Source organism: Trachurus japonicus, chromosome 1 (assembly GCF_045865225.1).
Source record: "Trachurus japonicus isolate A0001 chromosome 1, Traja_1.0".
NCBI lineage: Eukaryota > Metazoa > Chordata > Actinopteri > Carangiformes > Carangidae > Trachurus > Trachurus japonicus.
Genome location: NC_140907.1, coordinates 41,330,052 through 41,341,457, shown reverse-complemented (window position 1 = coordinate 41,341,457; position 11,406 = coordinate 41,330,052). Strand labels below are relative to the sequence as shown.

Sequence of the window (11,406 nt, the reverse complement as noted above, 5' to 3'; positions counted from 1 at the left end):
AAACATCAAAACAATGAAGATAAAGGGAGACAAGGGAAAGTGTGTGTGGTTGTGGATTATAAGTAACAATCTAACTTGTCTTTGTTTTAAGGGACAAAGGTCAAAGGTTTTAACAGCATCAGTCTCATCACAGTAGAAACATCAGAGGGAAATTAATAAATCTGAAACTGATGCTGCAGCTGTCAATCATAGAGCCCCCCCCCGAAAAACAAGAAGAAGTTTACAAGAATCACTGAGAAGAGTTTAAAACATCAACTGGTTTAATCCATGAATGTGAAAACGTGAGTGAGAGACAGAGACAGAGACAGACATGTAGAGACTGAACTGTCTGTTCAACAGTGAGAAGGTTTCTGTGACAGGAGGAGACTCTGATGCACTCAACACAGACTCACTGAGGAACCAGGCCAGTAGAGTGTAAACCCAGGATAGAGAGGTTGAGTGAAGGTGGTGTTGAAGGTGTAGAGGTGGATCAGTGAGTCAGAGGAGACTCTGTAGAAGGACAGAGAGCCAGCAGGACAGTCCAGATACACTGCTACTCTGTTAGAGACAGAGGAGGAGGAGGAGGAGGAGGTGATGTCAGTCCGTCTGTTATTGTGATAGACTCTGTAACCACCATCAGAGCAGATCAGACACCAGGACTGATCGTTCCCTCCAAACCAACAGTCTACACTGTGTCCTTTCCTTCTGATTCCTCTGTAACTCACTGATATAAAAACGTATCCTCTCCACTCGACCTCCCAGTAGCAGCGACCAGTCAGACCAGTTGAACACAGCAGCTGATACAACCGGTCAAATCTGTCTGGATGACGAGGATATGACTGATGCTCCTCCACACGTGTCGCCTTCCTGTTGTTGTCAGACAGTTTGATCTCTCTGTTCACTGTGTTTGTGTCGATTGTGAGTGGACAGGAATCTGATGGAGAGAACAAGACACAGCTGCAGTTATTGATCATTGATCAGTTATTGACAGTTTGATGAAGACTCATGAGGTCAGTGATGTGACAGTGTGAAGATGGTTGAATGTGCTGCTCAAAGTAAAAACAGACTTACACTTCCTCAGACCTGGTGTCAACCATGGGACTCCAGCAGGCTGCACCCTGAAAGGAGGAGGGGGGTCAGAGCAGCACCTTCTCTGTCAGCATGCACACATGGACATTACATGGCTCTCACACACACACTGTTTTATCACTGTGTTCACATGGAGGCTGGTATGTCTGGATGAACACTGAGCACAGAGAAGAAGGAGCTGGAGTCTTTATCTAGTGATGATACAGAGCAGGAGGAGACCAGGAGGAAACACTTCATCATGTCTTTTCTCCATGTCATGTCACTTCAGTGTCAGACACACACTTTCACTCTCTGACTCTCAAGCTGCACAAACACACGTCACAGCAAAGAAGATGAAGACACAACAGGTGGAGCTGACCAGCCCAGATATCCCACAATGCACCAGGAAAGAAGAAGAGTGCAGCTGTGAACAGTGGATGGTTTCAGTGTTTGATGAGGAAGGAAACACACTCAACACGTTTGTTAGAGCTCAGTGAAACACACAGTGGGTCTCATTCATGAAACGTGAGCAGCACGGATTTGTGTGTAAACCCTGAGCAGCGCAAATTTACGTGGATTTCCGCATTCATCAATCTTTTAGTAGTGCTGATTTTTTCGTAGCTACTCACAAAATCTACACCTGCTCCTGACTGTGTGTAGCGCTTGTGTAAATGTAGGAATGCAAATAAATACTGCTTGTCACTGTTGAAAATTACAATTTTAATCCATATTACTCTTTCTCATGTTCAAAATACGCCGACGCCTTTGAAACACGTAATTTGAACATGACAAACAATTAGAAATATTTGGAGAGAACAAACACGTCAAGGCTCCATCTAATGATGATAATAATCTGATATAAAACCGGAAAAAACTTTTTTGTGTTGCTACAGTATACGCTCGCTGGACGCACACTTCACCCTGCGCAGTCGGCACCGGTTTGGATGGAGCTGTGACAGACGGCTGGTGCTTCTGTAACAATATAACCTGCCTAACTTCATGTGTTGATACAACCATGCTCCTCTACAGCTGAGGCTGTGAAGAGCCTCCTCCTCCCGTCGCTGCTGTAGCTCTGAAGTTGTGTGTATTTTTATTTTTATTTTTTTTCATGTTTCATATCGAACTATTCTGGCTTTACTTCTTAAACGGTTCTTTAATCAACCAAGGATAGGCCTACTTAATTCACCAAATCTGTTTCTTCCCTCCACGCCTTTGACCTGTCCCAGTCACATCACTACTAACAGAAGAGAATTAAATATTTTTTCTGGACTCCACTTCACCCAAAATGATTTGATTTGATCCGTGATCTCTCTTTTTTTCTCTCTCTCTCCCTCTTTCCTTGATTGCGTCATGGCCGCAGGTGAGCAGGATGCACCTACCTCCTAATATGGTGGTCAGGATCTCCTTATATGGCTATTCATGTATGGAGATCTATGCTAATTGCTGATCACCGGGGGCGTGTTGTTAGTTTACGATGGGTTGGCATTCATGAAGTTACACACGTGTTTACGATCAAATCTGAGTTTCCCGCACCGTTCATGAATCCGGAGTAGAGTTTTAGTAGAATGAGCTTTTATGTGCAAATCTACACACAGATTTACTCACGTTTCATGAATGAGACCCAGAGTGAAGAAAACTCCACAGGAAGCTGAAGAATGAGGCTGTGAGCAGGTTTCCACAGGAGCCACAGCAGCAGTGAGTGGATGAAGGAGCTCTAATAGAAACCATCTGATCACAGTGACAGGACGGATCAGGATCTCATGATCAATGACTCTGTTCTTCTCTGCTCTTCACACAGATCAGCTGCAACACACTGACTCACTGAGATCAGTCACATCATGTGGAATAAAGCAGCCGTCCTCAGGACCAGTCCTGAGCTCCATCAAACCTGTCCACACATTTTGACTGGACTTGAAATCAGAGTCCAAATGAAGCAGAGAAACTGTAGATCAGAGAGAACCAGGCTCAGCTCAGAGCACATGGACTCAGACAGGAAGTGAAGCTCCAGCTGCTGGAGACTTTCATTAAGGAGCCACTTTGTGGCTTCATCTGATCTGGAGTCAGCACACACAGTCTGAAAACAGCTGTTTGATCACACACACATTCAGCCACAAACACTGATTATTACACTGTTCACTACACTCACTTTCTTCTGATTGACAGCTCCAGGCCTCTGGACAGTGAGGACATCTGGATGTCACACTGTGATTGACTGTCTCCTCAATACAACAACACATCTCATCAGGACAAGACCAGGATCTCAGAGAGACTGAGCTGATTATTGATCATCAATATCTGACCAGACAGAGACCTGATGGTGCCGCCTGGTTTCTGTCTCTTATTTCCTCCTTGGTTGGAGACGCTGGGAGACGAATGTCTCTGAGCAGTGGACATGCTTTGATTGTTGTTGTTATGTTGTTATTAGTGTGTCCACACTCAACAGGTGTCTAGAGTCTCTGGGACTGTTCAGGTCAAACACTCTGTTGGTTCAGGAGCAGTTCAACCAGCTGCAGCTGAAATGTTTCCTGATACACTCGGTCAGAGATATTTTGGATATTACCACTGCACTGCTCCACCGTTTATTTTAGTAAAGAAATCATCATAACAAGGAAAAAGTGTTTGTTTCTGTGGCGGGGAGAAGGCGCTCTGTGATCGGATAGTAATGTCTTTCCAGGATGCTCCAGAGTTCGGCTATCTGAGGTGAGTGATAACATGCAAAAACACAAAGTTTACACTGTTTATACCAGTTTATACTGTACAGTTTATGGGTTCAGTAGTGTGTCATAAGGATTCGAGTCATGTACCATAGATATTTGATTGTTTTTTGGGTGTTTGTTGTGGTTGAAAAAATTGCCCCCATACTTTAGCGTTGTGGCTATCGCTAGCGCCGTCTAGCCATGGTGTAACTCCGGTTTGCCTGCATAATTTTTGTCACGTTTTTTGCTCCCCCCAACACCGGGTGACCATCAGGACAACGATTTAGGGGTCAAAAATGACCAGAGTTCTCCTTTAAAGCAGAAGTAAGTGGAATGTTTGTGTTAATATAAGTCTTAAATAGTTATATCTTCTGACAGCAATCACTTCTATAGAGTGTTTGGTCTGAAACACGGGTCTGTCAGTCCCTCTGCTCTGCTCTGAGCCGAGGAGAAAACTTTCCTTGTATCCTACAACCTTTATCCAATGAGGAGAGAGAACGACATAAAGGGGCGGTCCTCTCTGTGTGTACAGCCAAGGGATGCGCGTGAATGTGGTGACGTAGGGACGAGGGCGGGGACTGCTAACTCCACCGGCTGACAGAAAGTTAGCCAAAACGACTAGATCGCTTACTTCTGCTTTAATACCAGGTGTGACCAGGTGTGAACGGGGCCATAGAAAATGTTCCAGCTCCTCCTCCTCTATCAGACAGTGTGTGTGGCTGCAGCAGCCTCTCCATACCTGAGAGAGTCCAGTCTCCAGTCTGGATCCTCCAGTCCAGCAGACAGCAGCTTCACTCCTGAGGCTCCTGGATGGTTGTAGCTCAGGTCCAGCTCTCTCAGATGGGAGGGGTTGGAGCTCAGAGCTGAGGCCAGAGAAGCACAGCCTTCCTCTGAGACCAGACATCCTGACAGACTGAACACACACAACAACACACAGGAACCCTCTGTCAACACCTGCTGCTGTGTTCAAGTGGCATTAGATAAACAGCTGGATGGATCCTCACCTGAGAGTCTCCAGTCTGCAGTGTGGACTCTCCAGTCCACCAGACAGCAGCTTCACTCCTGAGTCCTGCAGGTCGTTGTTACTCAGGTCCAGGTGTCTCAGACTAGAGGACTGGGAGCTGAGGACTGAGGACAGAGCTTCACAGCTTCTCTCTGAGAGGTTACAGCTGCTCAGTCTGAAGAGATAATCATGAGGAATTAAAGACGAAAGGGATTTATTTTCTGTCCTGTTTAAAGGACAGAACAGAAGTGTTTTTATATAATGATGAATAAATCCAACTATCTCTACACTTACAGAGCTTTGTTGGAGGTTTTGACCACTGGCAGCAGCCTCAGAAGAGCCTCCTCTGAAGCAAAATATTTCTTCAGGTCAAACTCGTCCAGATCTTCTTCTGATGACAGTAAGATGAAGACCAGAGCCGACCACTGAGCTGGAGACAGTTTATCTGTGGAGAGACGTCCAGATCTCAGGGACTGTTGGATCTCCTCCACTAGAGAACGGTCATTCAGTTCATTCAGACAGTGGAACAGGTTGATGCTTTTCTCTGCAGAGGGAGTCTCTTCAATCTTCTTCTTGATGTACTGGACTGTTTTCTGATTGGACCGTGAGTCACTTCCTGTCTGTGTCATCAGACCTCGTAGGAGAGTCTGATTGGTCTCCAGTGAAAGACCCAGGAGGAAGCGGAGCAACAGGTCCAGGTGTCCATTTGGACTCTGTAAGGCCTTGTCGACAGCACTCTGGTAGAAAGAATTTGGTTCAGGTTTTTCTCGAAACACTTGAGACCACCAAGATGTTGTTTGCTGTTGTGACATCAGGTTGAGTCCAGACTTGGTGAAGGTCAGATGGACATGAAGAGCAGCCAGAAACTCCTGAACACTCAGATGGACGAAGCAGAACACCTTGTCCTGGTACAGGCCTCTCTCCTCTTTAAAGATCTGTGTGAACACTCCTGAGTAAACTGAGGCTGCTCTGATATCGATGCCACACTCTGTCAGGTCTGATTCATAGAAGATCAGGTTTCCTTTCTGCAGCTGCTCAAAAGCCAGTTTTCCTAGAGACTCAATCATCTTCCTGCTCTCTGGACTCCAGTGTGGATCTGTCTCAGCTCCTCCATCATACTTGACCTTCTTCCGTTTTATTTGAACCACCAGGAAGTGGAGGTACATCTGAGTCAGGGTCTTGGGCAGCTCTCCTCTCTTTCTGGTCTTCAACAGCTCCTCCAGAACTGTAGCAGTGATCCAGCAGAAGACTGGGATGTGGCACATGATGTGGAGGCTTCGTGAGGTCTTGATGTGGAAGATGATCTCTCTGGCCTGCTGCTCATCTCTGAACCTCTTCCTGAAGTACTCCTCCTTCTGTGGGTCAGTGAACCCTCTGACCTCTGTCACCATGTCAACACACTCAGGAGGGATCTGATTGGCTGCTGCAGGTCGTGTGGTTATCCAGAGGCGAGCAGAGGGAAGCAGGTTCCCCCTGATGAGGTTGGTCAGCAGCACGTTGACTGAGGTGGACTCTGTCACATCAGTCAGGATCTCAGTGTTGTGGAAGTCCAGAGGAAGACGACACTCGTCCAGACCGTCAAATATGAAGATGACCTGGAACTGATCAAACCTGCAGATTCCTGCTTCTTTGGTTTCAGTGAAGAAGTGATGAACAAGTCCCACCAAGCTGAACTTTTTCTCTTTCAGCACATTCAGCTGTCTGAAGGTGAAGGGAAATGTGAAGTCTATGTCCTGGTTGGTTTTGTCTTCAGCCCAGTCCAGAGTAAACTTCTGTGTTAAGACTGTTTTCCCAATGCCAGCCACTCCTTCTGTCATCACTGTTCTGATTGGTTCATCTCTTCCAGGTGAGGCTTTAAAGATGTCTTCTGGTCTGATGGTTGTTTCTGGTCTGTGTGGCTTCCTGGACGCTGTTTCAATCTGTCTGACCTCATGTTCATCATTGAACCCTCCAGCCCCTCCCTCAGTGATGTAGAGCTCTGTGTAGATCTGGTTCAGAAGAGTTGGGTTTCCTGCTATAGAGATCCCCTCAAACACACACTGGAACTTATTCTTCAGGGCAGACTTGAGTTTACGTCCACAAACTGCTGCAGCATGTCCTGAATGCAGCTGGAACAAAAACTCTATGAGTGACAGCATCAAATTAAAACCATGGAGCCAAACATCAGATCCATGTTGGACAGACTGACAATCCACTGGTGTCAATAGGCCTGGGACGATAATAAATTTTGCTGGACGATATATTGTCCCACAAATTATTGACGATAACCGATATTATTGACACAAATATAATAATAATATTTCATAATAATGCAAGTAGACCCTTTTAAATTCGATAAACTTTTATTTCTCATGAGTATTTTTTTTTTAACCATTGTAATTGGAATGACAAGAACTTATATAGCTACTATCCTAAATAAATAAAATAAACAAAAAATAATAAACAGTGCAGTGCAGCTCTTCTGTCCAATAACGTTACACACCTGAAGCTCCACTTTTCATTCAAACAAACTAATGTGACTTCCACAGATGTAAGATTTCATCAATGAGACTAGCATTTATCTCCTATAAAGTATTAAACCAGCTGGTGGTAAACCTCTGAAAACCTGCTGATAAGTTTTCTTAGTCGTTTTCTCCCCCAATGATGGAGGTTGACCGGCCCGTGAGCTGCTGCAGACCATAATACATCCACGCTGCAGTCTGTAGGAAGCCCCGCTCCTCCTGCTCGCTGCTACCACATTAGTTCCAAAACGTTGGAGGAAATCTCCTACCAGGCGATATGTGGATAAACTGACCACAGACTGGGATCTAAACTGTGACTTTCTCGCATGAAAAAATATTAAAACTTTAAAAAGTGACGTGTTAAAAGCGCGGCAGCAAGAATTACGGTAAAATAGCTTTTAGCTGCTTAGCTTTACAGCTAGCGCTGCCGGTTGCTGCAAAATGCATTCTGGGAAACAAAGATCCTGTATGACTGAAAAGAGGGTTCACTCCTTTCATTCTGCTATGAAACAAACGGCCCAGGTGCTGAGACAGATGCAGAGTGAAGCCTCCTGTCATCCAGCCTGGTTGGAGGAAAACAAATATGTGCCCATGCACATGGCGATTTCTCGAGGCCGGAAAAACGATCGAATTCATTTTCATTTATCGTGCGATTAATTGATTTATTGATTATCGTCCCAGGCCTAGGTGTCAAAGTGCAGCATGGAGATGATGGTGAACACAACAGATGTAACAGCAGCTGTTGGACATGTCCTCACCATAAATATGGAGTCCAGGTGTGTTTGATGCTGCTGGGCAGACTGACCACTGGGAACCTCTGAGCTCTCCTGGTCCACTCTGTGGAGGAATCAGTGTCAAGTAAACATCAGGACAGAGAGATAATACAAGATGGACTTTATATGTCCCCTGAGGACGTTCACAACAGACAGAGACACTTTGGTTTCAGACCTGGTCCAACAACACGTTGTACAAACTGGTTCTTTTCTACAATAACCTGAGTCTGACTGTCAGTTACAGCTTACATCTGATCAGCTGATCCACGTCCTCCTTTAAACTCAATGCTCCAGCCCTTTGAGTTGTCGCTCTTTAAAGACAGACAGCTGGGTTCAGGAGAGTCTGGTCTCTGCTGCTGGATCCTGAAACAAAATTTGCATGTTGTAAAAACTGATGAAAAATTATTTCAATCTTTTAATAAACACAAGAACTGACTTTTAACTATTTTAAGTAGATGGTTCTGACACATTTCCTGTTGCTACTGCTGCACTGTGAGCATCTCTGAATATTAAAGGACAAGTGTTGTTTTCTTTTTTTTTAAAGTATATTTTTCGGCTTTTTGCCTTTATTTGATAGTGATGACAGTAGAGATAGACAGGAAATGGGGAGGCAGAGAGAGGGGGAATGACTCGCAGGAAAGGTCTGCCCGACGCGGGATTCGAACCGGGGACGCCTGCGGCGAGGACTGTAGCCTCTACATGGGGCGGCCGCTCTACCCACTGCGCCACGCACCGCCCCAAGTGTTGTTTTCTACAACCTGGACCCTATGTCTGGCATAAAATAGGGTTGTTTACTCACCAATATAACTTTGGTGTCATTAGGAGTCCTTCGGATGATAATCAGATCCATTCGAGAGCCGCGTATATCCATATAGTGAGAGTGATCAGGGCACCAAAATGGAGCCTCTAAATAACACATTATCTGCTGTGGAACTCATTCATTTCGCCAATATTTGTTATGATTTGCTAGTGCTATTCCCCTTTGAGTCTGGAGTTTCCCTTTTGTCGTCATCCGGGGTCTGTAGGTTGACCTACTATTCTCTATGTTTTCCATATTCTGTGTTATAAACTGTTTTCTTGTCTGTATACAACGTCTACTGCACGTCTGTCCGTCCTGGGTGAGGGATTGGAAATTGGAGAAAGCTCAGGGTGAGCAACAGAGGAGGGCTCTGTTGCTCACCCTGAAGTTTCTCCTGGTTTTCCCTGTTAAAAGGGTTTTCTATGGAGTTTTTCCTCAGTGGATGTGAGGGTTTATGGGCAGAGGATGTTGTTGTGATGCCATGTAAAGCCCTTTGAGACAAACTGTTTGTAAAAATTGGCTGTACAAATGAAATTGCCTACTCTGCTTTGTATATATCACTTTTATAACTATAATACCCCTGGCTGAATAATACTGTTCTGTATATAATATTTAATAAAGCAATTCAACTCTGCGACAGTCGGCTTGTTTACCTGTAATTTGCTACTGCTATTTTTGTGCAACATGGCTGAATATTTGCCAGATTTCGACAGATCGCTGATGACGATAACAGAACGAGTTTTGCAGCAGATAATGTGTAATTTAGAAGCTGCATTTCCTGTGCCCTAATCACTCCCACAATATGGATATAAGCAACTCTCGAATGGATCTAAACATCGTCCAAAGGACTCCTAATGACACAAGTTACATGGATGAGTAAACAACTGTATTTTATGCCAGAAATAAGGTCCAGGTTGAAATAAACGGCACTTGTCCTTTAACATGTGGATGTTCAGGCAGGGAGTCTTTACTGCAGCTGGACAATGTGTGTCTGAGTTTTAAATCTGATTTTATGGAGAATCATTGAAATTTGACTCCACAGGAACTGGAAGAACGTTCAACACAGACTCAAAAGCTTTGGAATTTGGTTTTGTTGTCTTACATCTGATCAGCTGATCCACGTCCTCCTTTAAAGTTAATGAGCCAGTCCCTTGAGTCATTGCTCTTTAAAGACAGACAGCTGGGTTCAGGAGAGTCTGGTCTCTGCTGCTGGATCCTGAAACAACAACACAACTGATAAATTTGCGTGTAGGAGAAAAATTATGAAAAATATCTTCAGTCTTTTAATAAACACAACAAAATGACTTTTAGAGAGAAAAGTCTGACAGTTTTAACTCTGACCTTTGACCTCTGGTCTGGCCCTGACGTCCCCCACACAGAGTGGTTTTAGAGGGAGGGGTTCCCTCCTCTCTGTCCTCACACTGATCCATGCTGCTGAGATCACATCCACATCAGCTCACACACACTTTGTAGCTTCACCTGCAGAGGAAACACACATCATTCATCTGCACAGCAGCTCACATGTCCATCATGTCTCCAGCTGCTCCTCCACTGATTGGCTCTTCTCCTCTGCTTCATATCAGTGTCAGCTGAATGCAGTCACACAGCAGTGAGGAAGAGGAAGCTGCCATCAGCTGCTGTACTTCTACTATCAGTCCACTAGATGGCGTCATGGAGCTGCAGCCCAGCAACATGATCCATGGACCACTGTTTCCATCCACTGACACACACAAGGACTGAGATCCACTGAGTTGATGTGACACAGTCTCTGTGTGGACAGCGTCCCTGTAGAAAACCACTGGATCAAACAAGCTACAGCTGATTATTACACACACAACAACTGGGCCAAGACTTATTTCACCTCACAGCTCCACTATCACAACATTCAATAATTTCACTCACACTGGAAATTCAAATAGAGAAAAAAACTCTCCAGCCACCACTGACACTTATTGTCTCTGTCAATCCATTCATTGTCTGCTCCATCAAATGTCAGAAAATACAGACAAATGATGCGTTCAAGTTCCTCTCAGTCTGAGGCCACGTCTATTTCATCACAGCAACAAAGAGACAAAAATATTCAGTTTACAGTCAAATCAAACAGAGAAAACAAGGAAATCTTCAGTTTTGAGCCTGAAAACAGAAAATTTCTGCATGAAAAATGTTGATTGAGCAACTGTTGCAGCTCTAAAAGGTTCTTCACAACAATATTGATCATTTTTATCCATTAATCAATAACACAGAGTGTTGTGAAAATACTCAAGGGAAGTACAAGTACCTCACAGCTGTACTGCAGTAAATCTACTCAGTTATTTGAAGTGATTGGTATTGATCAGCGATAGTCAACAACATTCAATATTGATCAATAACAGTCAGCACTGATCAGACTAATATTCATCAATAGACTGTAGTAGCTGTTGAACCAGGAGCCTCTGACTCATTTGATGCAGTGTTCACTGTCTTTCTGAACATCATAGAGCCTTAAAAACCCAGTGAGCCCCTCAGCCCGCCACACTGAGTCCACATCAGTCCTGCAGTGTAAATCTAATGACTGACCACTCACCACAGACAAAGTCACAGCTGTTCT

General features: G+C 44.5%; 2 protein-coding genes across 2 annotated transcripts; both read right to left on the bottom strand.

Moving 5' to 3' along the window:
* Window positions 1–377: 377 nt before the first annotated feature.
* On the bottom strand, window positions 378–6,563 carry LOC146992660 (protein NLRC3-like). Its single transcript, XM_085791276.1, has 5 exons — window positions 5,122–6,563; window positions 4,748–4,921; window positions 4,483–4,656; window positions 1,051–1,097; window positions 378–913 (listed from the first exon to the last, which is right to left on the bottom strand). The coding sequence occupies exons 1-5, from the start codon at window positions 6,561–6,563 to the stop codon at window positions 378–380; spliced, it is 2,373 nt and encodes a 790-aa protein (XP_085647402.1).
* A 1,367-nt stretch (window positions 6,564–7,930) lies between these two features.
* LOC146992659 (uncharacterized) lies at window positions 7,931–10,394 on the bottom strand. Its single transcript, XM_085791261.1, has 4 exons — window positions 10,161–10,394; window positions 9,922–10,035; window positions 8,270–8,383; window positions 7,931–8,084 (listed from the first exon to the last, which is right to left on the bottom strand). Exons 1-4 carry the CDS (start codon window positions 10,247–10,249, stop codon window positions 7,931–7,933), a joined length of 471 nt encoding a protein of 156 aa, XP_085647387.1. The 5' UTR covers window positions 10,250–10,394.
* Between the last annotated feature and the right edge of the window lie 1,012 nt (window positions 10,395–11,406).

Excerpts from the sequence above, each read along its gene's own strand:
- LOC146992660 (XM_085791276.1), bottom strand. The coding sequence starts at position 6,563 with ATGACAGAAGGAGTGGCTGGCATTGGGAAAACAGTCTTAACACAGAAG. Across the intron at positions 4,657-4,747 it reads TGCAGACTGGAGACTCTCAG|TCTGTCAGGATGTCTGGTCT; the intron begins GTGAGGATCCAT and ends GTGTGTGTTCAG. Across the intron at positions 1,098-4,482 it reads TGGAGACTGGACTCTCTCAG|GGTGCAGCCTGCTGGAGTCC; the intron begins GTATGGAGAGGC and ends TCCTCCTTTCAG.
- LOC146992659 (XM_085791261.1), bottom strand. The coding sequence starts at position 10,249 with ATGGATCAGTGTGAGGACAGAGAGGAGGGAACCCCTCCCTCTAAAACC. Across the intron at positions 10,036-10,160 it reads GGCCAGACCAGAGGTCAAAG|GATCCAGCAGCAGAGACCAG; the intron begins GTCAGAGTTAAA and ends TTGTTGTTTCAG. Across the intron at positions 8,384-9,921 it reads CGTGGATCAGCTGATCAGAT|GATCCAGCAGCAGAGACCAG; the intron begins GTAAGACAACAA and ends ATTTTGTTTCAG.